A 23,065-nucleotide genomic window follows, 5' to 3' on the forward strand; every position below is an offset into this window, starting at 1 on the left:
TTTTCGCAAAAATCAAGCAAATCAAGCTGTGAAACATTCCATCAAAACAATTCATCATCAAATCTAGGAGTATGGCACACTAACAAGAAGACTCCACACAATGATGACAAAACACCTACATATTGAGAAAGCGGTAACATGTTTATTGTTCACTTCCAAAATTTTTATTGATGCTATAATATGCTACCAATTAACATGCTTATAGTGACTTCATGTGTTCTTATCTACTCTTCTCAATTACATATGTATATGTGTTCATCATTTTCATTCATAACATACAATGTTTGGGCATTCAAGCAAATGACAAAACAAAAATACATCATATAGAAACATTTCTAAGGCATTTTCATCATTTAAGGAAACTTAGGTCGACCTACTCTGTATTTGAGTCGACCTACAGAAGAATTTTCTTTACAGAAACTAAAAAGGTCCAGTTGCGTCGACCTACTCATAATTTAGGTCGACCTAAATTGGTCATTTTTTTTGTTACTTCTGTTAGGTCGACCCAGCCTCACTTTAGGTCGACCTACTGCTGTCATTTTTCCAGATTTGGGTCTGTTAGGTCGACCCGACCCATTCTCATTCATTCAAAACATTCCATTCTTTCATTCCCTCTCATTCTCATCACATTTGGTACGGCTAACCCTAATTCCTCAAACTCAAAATTGTCCAAAATCATCCTTCTCACACAAAATCACTAGCAAGAATGGCTCCAAAATCAAGAAAGGGAAAGGAAATTGCATCAAGTTCATCTTCTCAACCGGTAAGTGCTTTAACTCTTGTTCATCCGGATTGCAAAGATAATTTTGAAAAGTGGCAAATGAAAAGGAAGGTTGTCAAACAATATATCTATAATCAACATGTTGCCAAGCACATGCATATTCCAAATGTTGTCGATTTGGTTCAACATCAAAATATTCATACACTTTTGGAATGTGCTACACCGTATTGTGAGAATACAATTAGGGCATTCTATGCTGGTTTCACAAGAGAGGAGGGCTGTAATTTCAGATTTAAAATGGGGTCAAGATCCCATATTGTCGACAAACGGGCATGGATAAGTATATTCGGGCTTACACTTTTGGGAGATGAAGTTCGCATTGAAGACGGTGACATTCCGGGAAATTATGATCATGTCGCCTATATGAAATCCATTCTCAAATATCCTGCTGTTCTTGACAAGCAAAATGAATCAATCACAGCTGGGCATCTAAGAAGAGATCCTAGGCTTCTCAACTGGATCATCTCAAGGGTAATCCGACCACGAGCAGGGGGATTTTCAAGGATTGAACGTAACGAAGTGGTGTTAATGTATCTGATTCAAAACAGAACTCGTGTGCATTGGCCACACTTTCTAACTGCTAAGTTTGAGGAAATAAAGCAGAAGACTACGACTTTATGTTATGGTTCGATTATTCAAACTATTGTGAACCACTTTGGCATGAATCTTGATGGATTGTCGTACATTCACTTGAAACAGAATCAAGATTTCTCTCAAACAACCTTAACCCTCATGGGATATCATTGGGATCCAAGTAGGAAAACCTATTATCTCATTCAAAAAGGGTCGGGAAAAGTCATCTACAATTACGATGATCCTACGGAATTTGGTCATATTCCTGAGAATGAAGAAGAAGGCAATGATCATGAAATTGCCAATGATGAGGATCACAACATGGAAGATGCAGCCAATGACATGGATTCAAATTGGCAATATGTACCTCCTCAAGAGGAAGAAATTCCTTGGGGATACAAGGCTCCACCCCCTCCTGATCAGTCCAACATCATCTCCATGCTTGAAGCTATGCAACTCCAACAACAACAACATTTCGAAACACAGCAGCTTCAGTTCCAAACCATGCAGCAGCTTCAACAAGATAGGTATGATGAACAACAACGTCAATATCAATCGCTATATAGTTTGGTTCAAGACCACAAAAGCGATTTTGAGACTTTTGCCTCCAACTCTACTCTAAGACAGAATCAGTTTGAGGAAACGGCATTGCATCGTCATGCAAACATAAGTCAAAGCTTCAACACTCTTAACATGTCTGTGCTGGATCTGTTGGAACAAGTTGAAGAAGATCGGCCTCACACATTTCAAAGAGGAAGAGGAAGAAGGGGCAGGCGTTAGGATGGATTCTTCATCATATCATCATTTCATTGCATTTCATTTCATTAAGCATTGTGTTAAAATTCTATATGATGTAGTACTTTTTGTGTTATTTTCTATAAATCTCTTGGACTACTATGTATGTTGTGGTGTTTCTTTAAAACATGATTGGCTCTTATTGGTTCAATATCTACATGTTATCTATTACTATGAATGCCGATATCTTCTTTATATTTCTCTTGTTACTCTCCTATTCTGTCTCTTTGTTTCTCTTTTTGATGTTGTCAAAGGGGGAGATAGATGCAATAGATGCTGAGTGTACGGGGGAGCTTTGTGAAGAGATTGCTTGGTTGAGAGATAGATGCTGAATGTACGGGGGAGCTTTGGTGAGTCCTTATCACTTATCACCAAAGCTTCGACGAATGGTTTGCCATCATCAAAAAGGGGGAGTATGTGAAAACAAGATTACACTCAAAGATGTTTTTGATTCATGGCAAACTCAAATAAGCATTCAAACAACAAGGCGGAAGCAGAAAACTCAAAGAAAAGCAAGCATTGATCACTCATGATAGTACAGGATGATCTATTATGCTTATAGGTTGACTCAACACAAGCAAAACAAGAAGAATGCAGAAAAGAAGCAGTTAGGTCGACCTAGTGTCAACCTAGGTCGACCTAAAATGAAGAAAAATCCATATACCTCTGCTAGGTCGACCTACACAACAACTAGGTCGACCTAATCTGAGAAAATGTCCCCAGAATGCATTTGAAGAAGATTCTGGTCGACCTACTCCTTAAACAGGTCGACCTAACTGGGAGCAAAATTCTGCAAGCTCTGCTAGGTCGACCTAAGCACTACAAGAGGTCGACCTAACTGATCAAGAATGCCAAAAATTCTGTTTCTCTCATCTCCAACTGTTATGCTATCATATATATTATCAAAGGTTCAATTATTCAATGGAACACCAACGACTGAAAGATACACAAACGCTTCTCATCTTCGTTCTTCATCATCTCCAACACAATTACACATAATCATTCTTGCGTTGCGGGTTAGTGATGAGTTCGATAACGTCCATGGAACGGAACTGAAGATTCCTAGTGGGTGAAGGTTTGTGGGGTTTGTTGGTGAATAAAATCTGCGGGTTTTGTCCTCCACGACGGGTGGTTCTTGGGGGTTTTTATCAAGAGGCGTTCATTGAGGATTCGGCTGAGTGTAACGATTGAGGAACGGGGAGTTCAAGGAATCAAGACACTGCAGAAGGGAATCAAAGTGAAGCTCTTGGATAACCTTGATCTTGCTCAAAGATTAAGGGGGAAGAAGATTCAAAGGATCGACATAATTGGTTTATCGTTTATCGCTTTGTTATCTTCTTTGTATATACTACTTTCAACATTAATGAAAGATTACCCAATTTCAATTTGGAATTGGGGGCAGACGTAGTCGTAGCGAGGACGATCGACGAACTGCCTAAACAAATATCGTGTTCTTGTCGCTTTTACTTTTTCATTTACATTCTGTTCATATTTGGTTATAATAGCAAATTGATCAACGATTCGAGTGTTAAGATTGTGAGTTAAGAACTTACATAAACATCACAATCCACCACACATTGATAATAATCTTAATCTCATACATTTGCCTACTACTGGTAATCAATTCTCTTGGAATAATGGTAGAAAAGGCCTTTGCTTAACTGAAAAGAGGCTGGACAGATCCATATGTAACATGGATTTGCTGAACAATTGTAATTTAGTTGTTTGTAACACCCTTACCAAAATAAGATCTGATCATTTTCCTATTATGCTGACTTGTGATTTTGATAAGGTGCACTACAGTTCTCAGTTCAGGTTTCTTAAAATGTGGACATCCAGCATGGAGTGCCTTCAGGTGGTCAAGGATTCTTGGAGCACCAATCTTGTGGGTTACCCTATGTTCATCCTTGATAGGAAGCTCAAAATCCTGAAAAACAACTTAAAGGAATGGAACAGAAATAACTTTGGTGATGTCAAGGTCAAGGTTAAAAATGCAGAGGCACACCTTCAGAATATTCAATTGGAAATTGCTAACTCTGGCTACACTGATGACTTAAAGGAAAAAGAAACCAAAGCTCAATATGACATGGAGGCTGCTTTGAATATTGAAGAGGAATTTTGGAAAGAGAAGGCTAGAATCAAATGGCAAAGTGATGGTGACAGGAACACCAAGTTCTTCCATACTTATGCCAATATAAAGAGAAAAACAAATCTTATTTCCTCCCTAAGGATCAATGACTCCATTGTTACTGACAAGAATACCCTGGAGAATCATATTGTGGAGCATTTCCAAAATCTTTTCAATAGCAATGCTGTTCTTCAGGAGGGCAGTTCTCTGCTTAATGTGATTCCTAACATGATTTCTGACCAAACCAATGCCCTTCTCACTATGGTTCCTACTGAAGATGAAATCAAACATTCTGTTTTTAGCCTCAAGGCTGACTCTGCTCCTGGCCCCGATGGTTTTGGTGGCTCTTTCTATCATCACTATTGGGATATTATCAAAGGAGATGTTACTAATGCTGTGTCTCAATTTTTTCTGCAGGGGTGGATTCCAAAGGGCTACAATGCTAATTCAATTGTCCTCATTCCTAAATCTAAGGATGCTGAAACCTTAAGTGATTACAGACCTATTGCCCTTGCTAATTTCAAGTTCAAGATCATCACCAAAATTCTGGCAGACAGGCTTGCTTCCCTTCTTCCTTCTTTGATTTCTTTTGAGCAAAAAGGGTTTATTAAGGGCAGAAATATCAGGGATGGCATTTTCCTAACATCTGAAGCTATTAACTTGCTTAATAATAAGAGCTTCAGTGGCAACATAGCTATGAAAATTGATATAACCAAAGCTTTTAACTCTATTAGTTGGCAATTTATTCTTAAAACTCTTAATAGTTTTGGTTTTTGTAGTATTTTCTGCAATTGGATATCTACAATCCTGCATTCTGCTACCCTTTCCATTAACTTCAATGGTAAATTGGCTGGATACTTTAGTTGCTCGAATGGGGTGAGACAAGGTGATCCCTTGTCTCCCTTGCTTTTTTGCTTGGCTCAAGAGGTGCTTAGTAGAAACATAACCTCTTTGGTTAGTAGCAACCAATGCAATAGGATTCAAGCTTCCAGAAATTGTTTTGTGGATTCACACACCATGTATGCTGATGATATAATGATATTCTGTAGAGGTGATCAGAAATCAGTGTCTAACATTTCCAATTTGCTCAATTCTTATGCTGAGCACTCTGGTCAGTATTGTAGTAAACATAAAAGTCTCATATATGCTGGGGGGATGTCTAGCTCTAGGCATAAAATTCTGGCTGATATCATTGGTTTTAAAATGGCTTATCCTCCTTTATTATACCTTGGTGCTCCTATCTTTATTGGTAAGCCCAAGGCATCTCATTTTCTTTTCTTGGCTGACAGGATCAAATTAAAACTGGCAGCTTGGAAGGGTAGTATGTTGACCATGGCTGGGAGAGTCCAGCTTGTAAAAGCTGTTATTCATAGCATGCTGATTCATTGTATGACTGTCTACTGCTGGCCCTCAAGTATTATCAAACTCATTGATAAATGGATTAGAAACTTCATATGGAGTGGACATATGGACAAGAAGAAGCTTGTAACTGTCAAGTGGAAGACCTGCTGCACTGGCTACAAGGAGGGTGGTTTGGGCCTGAAGTCCATTAAAGCTTTCAATGATGCCACCTGCTTGACTCTTGGCTGGAGCTTTCTTTAAAATCAACACAGCTGGACCTCTGTGCTAGCTGCTAGAGTTAGAAGAAAAAACAGTTTCATTAAGGCTAAATACCCTTTTTGGTCCCTTAAATATACTTCGGGGTCCATTCTGGTCCCTTATCTTTAAAAAGTGTCAAAGTGGTCCTTTAATTGTTCAAAAAGGTCCACGTTAGTCCTTTCCGTCCAATTTTTACTAACAGCGTTAAGTTTTCCATGCTGGCATCTGACGTGTGACATATTTTTGTACACGTGACATATGTTTACCATCAATGTAATCAAAATTATCATAAAAATTCCAAAATTTTGCCCTTAGGCTGGATTTGAACCCATGCCACCTTACATGGTGGAGAAATAACTTACCACTACATCACTTTACAATTAATGTTTATCTTACACATTCTTAATTATTTATTATTAAATTTCTCATTATTAATTAACAATTATAATCCAAACCATTCTTCTTCATCCAGTAACGAGAACAATAACAATAAAACATAACAATAAAACCCAGTAGCCAAATAAAACCCAGTAGCCACATCCATGTATGAATATAACATAACAATAAAACCCAGTAGCCAAATAAAACCTAGTAGCCAAAGCTGAGGCATAGAAAGATTGTGTGTTTTTTTTCTTTTCTTGTAGAAACACACAATCACAAATCATATGAACCAACATTGTTTTTTTTGCTTTTCTTGCAGAAACTATCAAAAAAAGTGACAATCAATAAAAAAATAGAAGGTTGTGGAGAATAGAAGAAGCCTCGATGAACATCGTGCACACCAGATTCGTCATCCTCCACCGTTCTCCGTTCAGATCCGTCATCGTCCACCGTAATCGCGTCGTCCTTGGCCTCCCACAACACACCGCTCCAAGCCATCGATTCAAGCTTCAAACAATTCTTTTTCATCCAATTACAATTACAAAGTACAAAATTAATAAAATGTTGTTCATTATTTCAATTTGAAGGGATGATGTTGTTCAATACTACCCAAACAGAAACCTGTGAACTTGAAAATCAATTGGAAGAAGCGAACTTGAAAATCAAATTTGGATCTGAGATTGAAAATTGAAAAGGGGAAAAGATTTAGGGTTTTAGTTTAGGCATAATCTTTGTAAAAGTGATGGGGTTTTAGTTTGGTTGATTAAAATTATCAGTGAGAGGATTTGGGAAAAAGGGTTGATTAAAATTGATGGTAGTTGTTGGTGGGTTCGTAAGAAAGGGATATGAAATTTCTGGGCAAACCAGGAAGATGAATGATATAATAAAGTTGAATGATAAAGTTGAATGGTAGTTCTTGAGTGGAGAAACAACTTCTGCTTTTTGAATGTAATAATAAAGTTGAATGATATAATTAACAACAATTGTAAAGTGGTGTAGTGGTAGTTTGTTATCACTTGTAAGCAATATGGCATGGGTTCGAAACCAACTGACTTAAAAATGTTGTAATGTTTTTTTAGAATTTTAATGAACTTATAAACATATGCCACATCAAACTCCAAGTGTACAAAAATATGTCACACGTCAGATGCCAGCATGGAAAACTTAACGCTGTTAGTAAAAATTGGACGGAAAGGACTAACGTGGACCTTTTTGAACAATTAAAGGACCACTTTAACACTTTTTAAAGATAAGGGACCAGAATGGACCCCGAGGTATACTTAAGGGACCAAAAAGGGTATTTAGCCTTTCATTAAATACTCCATCAAGTCATCCATTTGGAGCAGCATTAAAGGCAGCTTACCCAGGATCATTGATAACTGCCAATGGCTGATAGGTGATGGAAGCAATATTAACTTCTGGCTGGATAACTGGTACGGGGAACCTCTTGTTGATGTGTTTAAAATCCCGAGTGTCTTTCATCAATCTCTTCAGGTGAAGGTAAAGGACTGGTTCTCTAATGGCAGTTGGGTAATTCCTGGTAGTGTACTCACTGCACTCCCTGAGCTTATCAATATCACATCTAAGATCTCTTCTACTGCTGAGAATGATACTCTTATTTGGAGGGCAGCTGAGGATGGTATGCTAACTGTCAAGCTTGCTTATGCATACATCTTAAAGCCCCATCAATCTCATAAATGGATTTCTTTCCCTTGGCATCGTGACATTCCTCCCTCTCAATCCATGGTTGTTTGGAGACTGATACATAAGAGAATGCCCTCTGATGACAATCTCAAGATCAGGGGCCTATCTTTCCCTTCCATGTGCTCTCTGTGTAAGTCTTCTGAAGAGAGTGCCTTTCACATTTTCTTTGACTGTACTTATGCAAAGAAGCTTTGGAATTGGTTGGCTGTCAAGTTGCAATTTCATAGCTTTCATAATTTTGAAGACTGTCTGAATTGGATTCAAAGGAGCTGGTCGAATCAAGCCAAGGTGGTGTCTATTGCCATTATTACCAACATAATTCATCATATATGGAAAGCTAGGAATTCTGCCAGGTTTGAGGACACTCAAATATCTTTTGAAAGATGTTGCTCCAATGTTACCACTGCTGTGAGATTAATAGGGAATTCTTCTACCAATTGCTCCAATTCTGATATGGATAGTTTCTTGCTCCTCAAGTCTTTTGACATCAACATTCACCCGAGGAAGCCCTCTTGTACGCTGGAGGTTATTTAGTGCCCTCCTCCTTTTGGTTGGGTGAAATGCAACATCGACGGTGTTACACCCCAATTCTACCCAAAGCATTTAGGCAAGAAAATATCAGAGTATTTAAAATTTCATACAACACAATTAGGATGTTACACTAAGTAACCAAACAAACACCTTGAAAACAAACGGACATCACCGATGTCAAAAGCATACCCACCTGCCAATAATATGATACATAACACACGGAAGATATGAACATATATATATATATATATATATATATATATATATATATATATATATATATATATATATACGTATAGCTCTCACCCTCAAAGAGGAGTTTTCCAAAATAAAGTGTTTACAATATACAATGGCACGTTATCACATATACATGTTCAAAAGAGTCATATACAAATAAATAACAACAGACTCCCGACTACCTAGTGTTACATATCAGAGCGACCGACAAGATCAACTGGAGAACTACCTCTTCCAAAAGACTTCCAAAGCGGCTAATCTGCAGGATGCCACTCAAGCATCAAATCAGCAGAAGGGTGAGAATATAATTCATAATGAAAGCATGACAATTATAGTAATGCCAACAAGTATCATCAAGAATCATACAACAAAGTAATCCACTCATTCAACCACAATCAATATATAAGTAATGTGACACATGAATGATAACATAAATTATAAAGACAGACAATGATGAATGAGACTCGACTATGCATATGCATGTGGTACCAAATCCGGAGTAAAACTCCCCTTGTCATTATGACAAATACACCTTTGCCGAGCATTATGCTGGGACTTCTTTCCCTCAGGAAAATACACCTTTGTCGAGCATCAAGCTACGACTAAACGTCATCGAGCATTTAGCCCCCACTGATGACCTCTTGCCACTTGGGCAAATACACCTTTTTACCGAGCATTAAGCCCCCACTGGTAATAATTGCCAATTCAGGCCACCTGCTAATAGCATTCCGCCATTAACGTAATGAAATGTTATGCTGTGCAAATATATGACTCTATTACACGACAACAACATCATCAAAAATATAACACGGTCACATACCCACGTTACACCGTTTATATTCTATCCAAAAGGATACATCACCAATTAATAACATCTTTATCAATTACATCACACCATAATTACCACACAGGCATTAATAAGCACACAGCACACATTCACCATTCAAATATACTGGCGACATCGGCATAGATGAACGTATAACACACTTATACACATCAAATTAATATTGGCCATCGGCCCACAACTTCATCAATACATCATCCACAAGTTGTAATAACAACAATTCAACAATGATATTACATCATTCTCATAACAATAATTACTTTCCATAAGGCCACACATCATGTTAATAACAAACAACCAAACATCGTCACATATCAAAAATGAACATTCGTTAATACATAACACATATGAACATAATTTCATGTCATTGACAACTAATCACATACCTCGTACCAATACGATAACATTCACACAACACATCATCATGATTTATCATGCACTAGTTCATAAAACCATTTATGAAAATCAACCAACCACTACTACATCCTACATCATCAACAATTGCAACCAAGCACTATGATTATTTACCAATCATATCGCGCATATAAAAAATTATGTGTTTTCATCAACAACCCTCATAACTAACTAATGACAAGCTAACCAAGCCTATACTATCATATAGAACATCCAACTAGCTTCCTAACACTTCGAACGGCGTACGAAATGGAGCTACGGATCAAAAGTTACAAGGTTTCAAAGTTTGGATAATTAAACATACTACACAACTCATCACTTGATCCTAATAAAAATAATGGAATACTTCATCCTATGAATCATTTAATTAGATAATAATATAGGTTATTGCGTTAGCTTTCCAACGCTTCGAACGGCGACAAAATCGGAGTTACGGTTCAGGAGTTACGAAGTTTCAAAGTTTTGGAAAAACAGAAAAAGCTGTCATCCGCTTCAGCTCCGCTCAGCGGACCTTCGCAGAGAATTTTCTGCAACAGAACCTCCGATCAGCGGACCCACCTCCGCTCAGCGGACCTGCGTAAACCCAGAAAAAACCAGAACGCACCAGAACTGTTCCAAGCCCCTTATACCCACTAAAACCACTCCAAAACATCATTATAACACCAATACAACACATACAAACCATAGAAACAACCTAACATCAAACTTTTCATGGTTGATTCATCAATCTATCTCAAAACCTAACTTTTTATACAAACTCAATCAAGCCATAGAAAAGGAAAACAAACATGATCAATCACCACAACACAACAAGGATATCATTTATTCATCATACAATCATTCTCAAACAAACTTAGATCAAACAAAGATCACACAAGATAATTGTGGAAATTGGAACAAGAAGAACAAGAACAAGAACAAGACTATAAGAATCATACATCCAAGATAAATTAGATTCACCCCCTTACCTTGCTATAGCAACGATCGGAACTCGAATCGATCGAGAATCCACCAATCTACACTTTTTCCTTCTTCTCCTCTTCTTCTTTCTCTCTTCTCTTTCTTTCTCTTCTCCTCAAACGCCCCAAAACGCGGAATATTACCTTAATAATATTTCCGGTACCAAAAATATGAAAACCTTCAATTAAATATTAGTCCGCCATCCCGAACTAATACCGACTGAAACAACTCCAAAAACGGTACAATTCCAATAAACGTCACAAACGTCCAAATCAAGTATATACTTATTTTCCGGGCGTTACAACTTTCCCCCACTTAGAAGATTTCCGTCCTCGGAAATATCCCAAACACAAACAAACTTGGATACGCCCTTGCCTCCGACTAACCAACTATCAAGCCACGAAAGCAACGACACAATCAGCGCCAAACAACGAATTACTCTAGCTAAAAGCAAAACAACCAAAACACAACAACGACAACGAGATGCAATGCCCATACAATGCACTCATCGACTAACACCAAAACACAAGAAATAATCAAGACACAGACAACAACCCGGTCACACAACATCCAAATAACCATGCCAAGACATAGCAGTCAAACATGTAACCAAAACATCTGGTGGTCTTATAATTCCTACCACATCCACTGTCCACAATTTGAACTCTAACAATTCATACACATACGAACCGCGTCATTTCACGCTTCCGATGCACACTCTGATTTCCCACAACAAACAGATTTACCAATTTCATAACCAACTTCCAACTCCTTCTAGTATTCACCAGAAACTCATTGTTCTCTCTTATCATACTCAACCTCTTAATATGCTGTGTCAGCTTGCACACCAGACAAAAGTCTTTGTATTATCCAATTCAAAGGTAAAAAGCTAATCCAAACACATCCTTGTTTCACAACACAAGCCCTCATAGATCCTTAAGTGACCAAACCGTCCTCTCAGTCTGACCATCCGTTTGAGGATGATACGCCGAACTCAAACGCAACTTCGTACCCAAAGTACTTTGCGAACCTTCTCAAAATTTCCGAAATAAACCTCGGATCTCAATCTAAACAATACCTTTCGAAACACCATGCAAACAAACAAACCAACAAACAATTTTATCAACATACCACTCGCCAGTACTTCCATCGGTTAATCCATTCTTATCGAAATAACGTAAGCAGATTTCGTCAATATATCCACAATGACCCAAATCGCCTCACAATTACTCGACGTCCTCGGCAAACCAGAAACAAAATCCATAGAAATGCTATTCCACTTCTACTCAGGAATGGATAACAGTTACATGAAACCAGACGACTCCTGACAAGTCAAACACAAATAAACAAATCCCTTCATATCCTTCTTCATTACTTTGCCACTAAAAATGACCTTCTCAAATCTTGATATATCTTAGTAGCATCAGGATAAATACTCAAATCACTATGACACACCTCATCCAAAGTCCTCTTTTCAAATCCGAACATTAGGAATACCGACTTGACCATGACATCCCATGACATTGCTCTTATCAATCCGAAGATCACCATCTTTATCTTTGACTAATAAATGTCATCTTATCAACCCATTCAAATCCGATTCCTGACCTTTTCTAATCTCATCAAGAATACCATAAGTAAGCTTTCACATAAAAGCTCAATACCTGAAGAAGTCTCTTTACGAACCAAACTCAAATCTCACAACTGTTTCAACAATCACAATGCTCGAATCATCGACATAGACGTATGCAATGGTTTCTCATATTCAACTCGTCCTGATCAAATGAATACTTCAAACTCTTGTAGTCACTTACACACACAAATCTCGATCCGAATAATTAGTGCCTTCAAATTTCCCAAACAGAAATAACAACTGCCAACTCTAAATCTTGTGACAGATAAATCCTTTCAAAAATCTTAACTTGCATAAAAGCATAAACCACCACTTACCCCTTGAACATTCACTTCACTCAACCAAAAAATCACATAAGGAAACTTGGCAAACAACTTCTTCTTCCCAACACGGACAAAACAATTCTCAAATACTTAGCATGATCATCTTCACACTGATGATACCCATACCTCAAATCAAACTTGCAAAACAAACAAGCTCCAACCAACTTGATCCGTCAAAATATCAATCCTCGAAAGTGGATACTTTTCCTTAATTGTCACTTTTCTCAATTGTCTAAAATCGACACGAAGCCTGATAGAACCTTCCTTCTTAACCAACAAAACACATGCACCCTACGGTGACACACTTGAACGAACAAACCTCTTCTCAAGAAAATCCTTAAGTTGACTCCTCAACTCTTTCAACTCAGAAGTTGGCATCCGATACGGAACCCTCGACACAACAATAGTTCTAGGAACTAAATCCGTCAAAACAGAACTCCAAGACAGAATTCCTCTTTTCAACGATGAATCAATTAAACCTTCAAGAAACACTTATACAAATGCACAACTATCCGCAATTCCCAGAATTGCTCTTCTTCAAGAACATCCAAAATCGTCGACAACATAAACAACGTCGTACCACCTTGCACCGACTCATTCACTTCCAATATTATCAAACTAGCCAGATAAGCCTATCACGTCCAATACGATCCCGTCTACTATCAACAAGAGATTAAGGGTGATCAAGTCCTCAATTTGTCAATAGGTAGCCGATAATCATAATAGAGTATAAACTATCAGTACTAACATTAATAATATTCTTTTCCAACTTTTGCTCATAGCACAGAAGCACTATGATTCCATAATTCACAAATCTCACAAGATTACCTGAGCCAGCTAACACCGACGTCCGGTAGCTACGTACCAAAACACTTCTAACAAATCCTAAGAATAAAATTCCTGAGATCCTACTCGACTCTTCATATTCCTAATTCTTACTCGAGTTTCAGAACATTTCCAACAACGTCAATAACTCCTACAACAGGTCTACCACAATACTTTCCTTAATCATTGATCCAACAACGACATTTCACACAAGGCTACTCAAGCAACAACTTCATACTCCATCAGTAGCGTTAGAGCATCACAACTCTCAAAATTTCCATTCCTTAGAAATAACCAAAATCTACTCCGAGACACTCCAACTCGATTAACAACCAAAGTCTTAAGTCCAAGTCGCCTTCACTTCAGAAAACAACAAAGTCCAACAACACTAGTACTGCTGCCCTCAATAGCATACTAACATCTTGCAACTGAAACATATCCGAGAAGCATATCTTCTCCCCCACTTGGCTTCAAACCACTCCTGCATACAACCGACTAGAGGCACAACAAGTACTAACAGTGCTCCACACACTTATCACGTACTGAGGAATTAAACAACATTAGACAACACTGGCCGGACAGACCGACCTGCTCTGATACCACTAATGTAACACCCCAATTCTACCCAAAGCATTTAGGCAAGAAAATATCAGAGTATTTAAAATTTCATACAACACAATTAGGATGTTACACTAAGTAACCAAACAAACACCTTGAAAACAAACGGACATCACCGATGTCAAAAGCATACACACCTGCCAATAATATGATACATAACACACGGAAGATATGAACATATATATATACGTATAGCTCTCACTCTCAAAGAGGAGTTTTCCAAAATAAAGTGTTTACAATATACAATGGCACGTTATCACATATACATGTTCAAAAGAGTCATATACAAATAAATAACAACAGACTCCCGACTACCCAGTGTTACATATCAGAGCGACCGACAAGATCAACTGGAGAACTACCTCTTCCAAAAGACTTCCAAAGCGGCTAATCTTCAGGATGCCACTCAAGCATCAAATCAGCAGAAGGGTGAGAATATAATTCATAATGAAAGCATGACAATTATAGTAATGCCAACAAGTATCATCAAGAATCATACAACAAAGTAATCCACTCATTCAACCACAATCAATATATAAGTAATGTGACACATGAATGATAACATAAATTATAAAGACAGACAATGATGAATGAGACTCGACTATGCATATGCATGTGGTACCAAATCCGGAGTAAAACTCCCCTTGTCATTATGACAAATACACCTTTGCCGAGCATTATGCTGGGACTTCTTTCCCTCAGGAAAATACACCTTTGTCGAGCATCAAGCTACGACTAAACGTCATCGAGCATTTAGCCCCCACTGATGACCTCTTGCCACTCGGGCAAATACACCTTTTTACCGAGCATTAAGCCCCCACTGGTAATAATTGCCAATTCAGGCCACCTGCTAATAGCATTCCGCCATTAACGTAATGAAATGTTATGCTGTGCAAATATATGACTCTATTACACGACAACAACATCATCAAAAATATAACACGGTCACATACCCACGTTACACCATTTATATTCTATCCAAAAGGATACATCACCAATTAATAACATCGTTATCAATTACATCACACCATAATTACCACACAGGCATTAACTAGCACACAGCACACATTCACCGTTCAAACATACTGGCCACATCGGCATAGATGAACGTATAACACACTTATACACATCAAATTAATATTGGCCATCGGCCCACAACTTCATCAATACATCATCCACAAGTTGTAATAACAACAATTCAACAATGATATTACATCATTCTCATAACAATAATTACTTGCCATAAGGCCACACATCATGTTAATAACAAACAACCAAACATCGTCACATATCAAAAATGAACATTCGTTAATACATAACACATATGAACATAATTTCATGTCATTGACAACTAATCACATACCTCGTACCAATACGATAACATTCACACAACACATCATCATGATTTATCATGCACTAGTTCACAAAACCATTTATGAAAATCAACCAACCACTACTACATCCTACATCATCAACAATTGCAACCAAGCACTATGATTATTTACCAATCATATCGCGCATATAAACAATTATGTGTTTTCATCAACAACCCTCATAACTAACTAATGACAAGCTAACCAAGCCTATACTATCATATAGAACATCCAACTAGCTTCCTAACACTTCGAACGGCGTACGAAACGGAGCTACGGATCAAAAGTTACAAGGTTTCAAAGTTTGGATAATTGAACATACTACACAACTCATCACTTGATCCTAATAAAAATAATGGAATACTTCATCCTATGAATCATTTAATTATATAATAATATAGGCTATTGCGTTAGCTTTCCAACGCTTCGAACGGCGACAAAATCGGAGTTACGGTTCAGGAGTTACGAAGTTTCAAAGTTTTGGAAAAACAGAAAAAGCTGTCATCCGCTTCAGCTCCGCTCAGCGGACCTTCGCAGAGAATTTTCTGCAACAGAACCTCCGCTCAGTGGACCCACCTCCGCTCAGCGGACCTGCGTAAACCCAGAAAAAACCAGAACGCACCAGAACTGTTCCAAGCCCCTTATACCCACTAAAACCACTCCAAAACATCATTATAACACCAATACAACACATACAAACCATAGAAACAACCTTACATCAAACTTTTCATGGTTGATTCATCAATCTATCTCAAAACCTAACTTTTTATACAAACTCAATCAAGCCATAGAAAAGGAAAACAAACATGATCAATCACCACAACACAACAAGGATATCATTTATTCATCATACAATCATTCTCAAACAAACTTAGATCAAACAAAGATCACACAAGATAATTGTGGAAATTGGAACAAGAAGAACAAGAACAAGAACAAAACTATAAGAATCATACATCCAAGATAAATTAGATTCACCCCCTTACCTTGCTATAGCAACGATCGGAACTCGAATCGGTCGAGAATCCACCAATCTACACTTTTTCCTTCTTCTCCTCTTCTTCTTTCTCTCTTCTCTTTCTTTCTCTTCTTTTTCTTTCCATCCTTTTTCCTTTCTCACAAATATCTCTTTCTTATAAAGAAAATATTTACCCCGCAGAAATGACCAAAATGCCCTTACGCTCAAATATCGTTCAAACGCCCCAAAACGCGGAATATTACCTTAATAATATTTCCGGTACCAAAAATATGAAAACCTTCAATTAAATATTAGTCCGCCATCCCGAACTAATACCGACTGAAACAACTCCAAAAACGGTACAATTCCAATAAACGTCACAAACGTCCAAATCAAGTATATACTTATTTTCCGGGCGTTACAGACGGTATGGCCAAAGGCTCTCCTCTGCTTAGTTCATGTGGAGGTATTTTTCGCAACTATAATGCGGATCACTTGGGAAGTTTTTGCGAGTTTTTGGGTGATGGTAACTCGGTGTCTGCGGAGCTTTGTGCAGCTATGCTAGCTATTGAAAAAGCTCGTGTCTTCAATTGGAAGAAGTTATGGCTAGAAACCGATTGCATTTTAGTGGTTCAAGCTTTTTCCAATCCCAATCTCGTTCCTTGGAAAATCAAGGCTCGTTGGCTTAAGTGTCGTGCGTATTCTTTAGAGATGGATTTCATGATCACGCACATCTACCGTGAAGCCAATTTTTGTGCCGATTTTATGGCTAACCTTGGTTTACTTTATATGAATTTTTCTTGGTTCCCTTCTTTACCTTTTGGCCTTGTTAGCAATTTTTTGTTGGACAAAGTAGGCACCCCTAGAGTTAGAATCTGTATCTAATGGGGCCTCTTTGTTGGTTTCTTGTATGTTCCTCTTTTTGATTAATATATTCTTCTTTTTTGATTAATATATATATATATATATATATATATATATATATATATATATATATATATATATATATATATATATATATATATATATATATATATATATATATATATATATATATATATATATCGTTAGTTGTATTTTCATACTGAATTGCTAACTAATTTTTAGAATAATAAATATTATACTCTATATTAGAGTCATCATTGTAATTTATGCATGCTTTCTATATATCAAGGTAAAAGAGAGACTAATTTTGTTCAGGAGCACATATTAACCAAAAGTTTGGTTTTGTATGTTTATATTTATTATTAAAAACAATAAAAACAAAATCATTTTTTAACCAAAAGTTTGGTTTTGTATGTTTATATTTATTATTAAAAACAATAAAAACAAAATCATTTTTTAAAGTAATGTATTATAAATAATGTATTTTAGTATTTCAACCATGACTCTTTATATTCAAAATTCACCAACAATTATAATCATTATTGCTATTAAGATTTAACCTAACTATCTTTATTAAAAAATAAATAAGATCGAAATCTTTTTTTAATACCTGTATTTCCATTAATTTTTAACGACGACTCTCCGTATTCAAAATCCAAAATAATCAATGCTTACCTTTATTGACGTTACCTAATCAACTTTATTGAAAAAATATAAAAATCAATTTTAATTTATTGATATAATCCAAATATTGTATTCCAAGGCATTGCTATACACATATTGAATCATTTTAATACTATGAGTGTCAAATAAAAAATATTAACATTTTCAAACTAAATAGGAAAATTACTAGAAATTTTGCTTTAAAAGAATTAATACTTTTATTTTTACCGCAAAAAATCATAATTATTTTATTAAATTCTAACATAAAAATTGATGATAGAAAAACTTAAAATATTTAAAATTAAATCAATCTACTTCGGTAATAATTAATAACCTCAACTAATATAGGGTTCTAAAAAAACTTTTTTTTAAAAATTATAATTTTGACAAACTAATTTTAAGTTACTTAAAAAGAATTTATTTGACATTTTAAATCTTTTAAATTATTTCTAACATGGAGTACTATAAATATTTAAACTTTTAATTTTTATAATTTCTTTGATTGGATTCTAATCTTTATCATTTTATTCACAAAAATCTATAAATATATAAGTTTTCTAAATTAAAATTGATTTCTTGTTTCTAAGAAAAGGAAGGTTGTAACACCCCACACATATATGTCTAGAATAATATGCATAAAGTATTAATTATGGTTCATAGACGACAAATACATAATATTTGCAGCGGAATTAGAAGTACATAAATACATAAGCCGAATGTATCATGGCCAAAATACAAGTACATCATAGGAGTACATGTCCAAAACATAAGAACTAGTAAGCACGATAAAGAACTAAGAGAAACATCCAAGCACCGCCAAAAGATCTAATCCATCTTTCCCTTACCACGATCTTGTCTCGAACCACGTGAAAAAAAATATAATTGGAATGGGATGAGATTACTAAATCTCAATGAGCCCGCCTATCCTATTAGTCCACTCGGGTCTAAAGGGAACATACAAAAATGAACGAATCCACCATTGATTCGGGGTTATTCTTACTTCTGGTACAAATACGGAGAAAATAATCAATTCATCCTCCATTGGATGAATAATGCAAATATACAATTATATAAGCAACCAAGTATGCAGAACCCGCATCCATATACGGGGAATCCAGAAACGCGTTAATGCCTCGACTAGGTTATAAAAACACACCCTCGATGAATCACGCCCATGCCTATTGTCAAGAGACTTGTACAAGCACACCGCAAGATGATTAGACGGGTCCGCACAAGCCTAAATGGCCGCGAGATGACCTTAGCCTAATTGGCGTCATTGTCCCGTTAACCATCTTCACGCACATGTGTAAACGCCGAGTACAATACGCCATCTTGACACATGGGTCCATCGGGCGAAAGCCTAGTGATGTAGCCTACATGGCACCACTAGAGATGGTTTACCTGTCATGCGTAGGCCTACTTGGCCGCACAACGCCACCATACCGAGCACGCAAGTGTGTTAACGCCAATTGGGAAAATGCCTAAAGACCCTCACAAGCACACTGTAACGGTAGCTCAGGTGTGAGCCCAAGATCACATGATCGGGGCTGTCCCATTGATCACAAAGCTCGGGAAATAACGCAACCTAGCCCCCGGCCCATTTCGATTCAAGCATACACACATATCAATCGCCAATCACACAGGCACACAATCCCAATTGTTTAACCGAAACAACGGGCATCAACAATATATTCATGTCTCATCACAATATAGCATTCACATGTAAACATAATGTAGCAATTAAGTGCAATGAGATTAATTCATTCTAATCATGCATAATTCACATATTAAAATTATCACATCCATGATCATATATGACATTAGCATGTTTAAATACCAATTAAACAAGTCTCACATGACTAAGGAGACATTCGGTTCCCTTTACGGAACGAAACTGTTCTCAGGGGAAATAGCAACATTCAATTTCACTCGATACGACACACTAAGTGGGGTTCAAATATAATTGAATCTAGCATTCTGTTTTGGGGACCAATTTTATTAGAAAGTACACGTCGCTAGCTTTCCAACGATATAAAGTTTGCGCGAAAAGGACTTACGACGCAAAAGTTATGAATTTCCGAAGTTTGCTGATTTTTTTCCCTCTGCGCCCAGGGTAACCGATTACCCAAACTCAGTAACCGATTACTGGCACTAAAAACAATCCAAAATTGCATTTTTAACAGAGTAATCGGTTACCCAAAGACCCGTAACCGAATACCCTGTAGCAGAATCAATTTTCTGTGTTTTAGAAGCTCTAAACCAGTCCCAAACATCCCATGGTTGACCCCCTACACTTATAAAACAGTCCCAACGAAATTGCATCATACAAATACATTTAAGAACATCAGCATGCAAGGATTATAGCAGAACAACATAGTTAGCATCATTGATTCATGATTTGCTCACAATCCCTAAACCCCAATTGAATCCCCACATGCAAAACCCCATGGTTGCTAACTAGGGACTCACCTTAGAGATGAAGAAGATGATGATGAAGCTGTAGCAAGATGGAGGTTATGGTAGAATTAAGGCTAGGACAGAATCTGTTGCATGCAAGTAGTGAGCTTTGGACCAAGTTGGAACTTTTCTCCTCTTCCTCTCTTTCCACGCTTCTTTTCTTCTTTTTCTTCCTCACAAAAATTTTGTTTTGACCAAGGAGAGAATGAGGGAACCAAACAAGTCCCAATTCTATTTAAGAGTGAAATTACCAATGTACCCCTCTTATTGCCACTAATAGGTTTAGTTAGAACAATAGACCAAATAGTAGAAATATATATCATATTTATCCATCTCCTTTTATACCAATCACATTAGTAGTAATAATGATTGAAAAAATACGATATCGGGTATTACATTCTCCCCCCCTTAAATAGAATTCGTCCTCGAATTCAAAAACTTACCAAAACAAGTGAGGATAGGATTCCCGCATCTCTGACTCAAGCTCCCACGTAGCTTCCTCAAGACGCGTCTCATCCCATATCACTTTCACGATAGGTATCTCTTTACTCCGTAGGGACTTGCTAGCACGCTCTAAGATACGGTAAGGTCGAGGATCATAGGAAAGATCTGGTTCTACTTCAACAGAATCCGGAAGAATAGGATGAAAAGTATCGGGCATGAACTTTCGGAGCTGAGATACATGAAACATATCATGCAGTCCGGATAGTGAAGGTGGTAATGCTAACTGATAAGCCACTTCACCCACCCGGCTCATAATCTGATATGGTCCCACGTATCTCGGACTGAGCTTACGCATTTTGAACGGTCCTCCCAACCTCAATCTCGGAGTGACCTTCAAATACACGTGATCACCAACTTCAAATTCTAGAGGTCTTCTCCGTTTGTCTGCGTAATTCTTTTGTCGGTCTTGGGCTTTCTTAAGATTATCTTGGATCATTTTGACTTTCTCGGTAGTCTCCTGTATAATCTCCGGTCCAATAATACTCTTCTCCCCTACTTCGGCCCAACATAGTGGTGATCGACATTTTCTCCCGTATAGAGCCTCATAGGGAGCCATACCCAAACTAGCATGGTAACTGTTATTATATGCAAACTCTACCAACGGCAAATGATCCTTCCAACTCCCACCTTCTTCTAAAATGCAGGCTCTCAACATGTCTTCTATCGTCTGGATTGTCCTCTCCGTCTATCCATCGGATTGGGGATGGTTGTACGCACTCATATCTAGTCTAGTCCCTAATTCCTTATGAAACATCTTCCAAGATCTCGAAGTGAACTTTGGATCACGATCGGACACTATACTAGATGGCACCCCATGCAACCGTACAATCTCCGCTATGAAAAGCCTTGCAAGATGAATCACCTTGTGAGTTGTCTTTACAGGTAAAAAGTGAGCAGACTTAGTCAACCTGTCCACTATTACCCATATAGAATCATACCCGCCTCGAGTACGAGGTAATCCCACAATAAAATCCATGGAGATAGAGTCCCATTTCCATGTTGGTATCTCTAGTGGTTGTAACATTCCTCCTGACCTCTGATGTTCAATCTTAACTTGTTGGCAAACGGAACATTGTGCTACATACTCTGCAATCTCCTTCTTCATTCTCGGCCACCAAAAGTCTTTCTTCAAGTCTTGATACATTTTGGTCGATCCAGGATGAATAGAAAATCTACTCTTGTGCGCTTCATCAAGAATCAAACGCTTCAACTCAAAATCATTCGGTATGCACATTCTCTGTCTAAACAAGATTACTCCATCAGGTGCTCTTACGAAATCAGACATGCCTTCGCTCGCTTGCAATTTCTCATCATACCCCTGTGATATCCGAATTCTTTCTCGTAGCTCATTTTGGATGCTCAAGTTACTAATCAACACACCATTGGGCGTCCATTCAAACTGGAGGTTAAGATTTCGAAACTTCTCCAATAATTCATACTCTAACATCATCAACTCCGCGACTCAAAATTCCTTCCTACTTAAGGCATATGCCACTTTGTTAGCCTTTCCTGGATGATACTTCAATTCAAAGTCATAATCTTTAAGATACTCCATCCATCTCCTTTGTCGCATATTCAACTCCTTCTGGTCGAAGAGATATCTCAAGCTTTTATGATCACTGAACATGTCAAAGTGAACGCCATATAGGTAATGTCGCCACACTTTGAGTGCAAAAACTATTGCAACAAGCTCAAGGTCGTGGGTCGGGTAATTCTCTTCATGAGATCTCAACTGCCGAGACGCATAAGCTACCACCTGGCCATCCTGCATCAATACTCCGCCTAAACCTTTCTTAGAAGCGTCGCAGAACACTTCATAGGATCGGTTTGGGTCCGGAATCACTAATACAAGTGCAATAGTCAACTTCTTCTTAAGTTT

At 37.4% G+C, this 23,065-nt stretch overlaps 1 protein-coding gene across 1 annotated transcript; it reads left to right on the top strand.

Moving 5' to 3' along the window:
- Positions 1-820: 820 nt before the first annotated feature.
- LOC131633894 (uncharacterized) lies at positions 821-8,495 on the top strand. Its single transcript, XM_058904567.1, has 3 exons — positions 821-1,252; positions 3,942-5,808; positions 7,654-8,495. Exons 1-3 carry the CDS (start codon positions 821-823, stop codon positions 8,493-8,495), a joined length of 3,141 nt encoding a protein of 1,046 aa, XP_058760550.1.
- Positions 8,496-23,065: the final 14,570 nt, after the last annotated feature.

Source organism: Vicia villosa, unplaced genomic scaffold (assembly GCF_029867415.1).
Source record: "Vicia villosa cultivar HV-30 ecotype Madison, WI unplaced genomic scaffold, Vvil1.0 ctg.001188F_1_1, whole genome shotgun sequence".
NCBI lineage: Eukaryota > Viridiplantae > Streptophyta > Magnoliopsida > Fabales > Fabaceae > Vicia > Vicia villosa.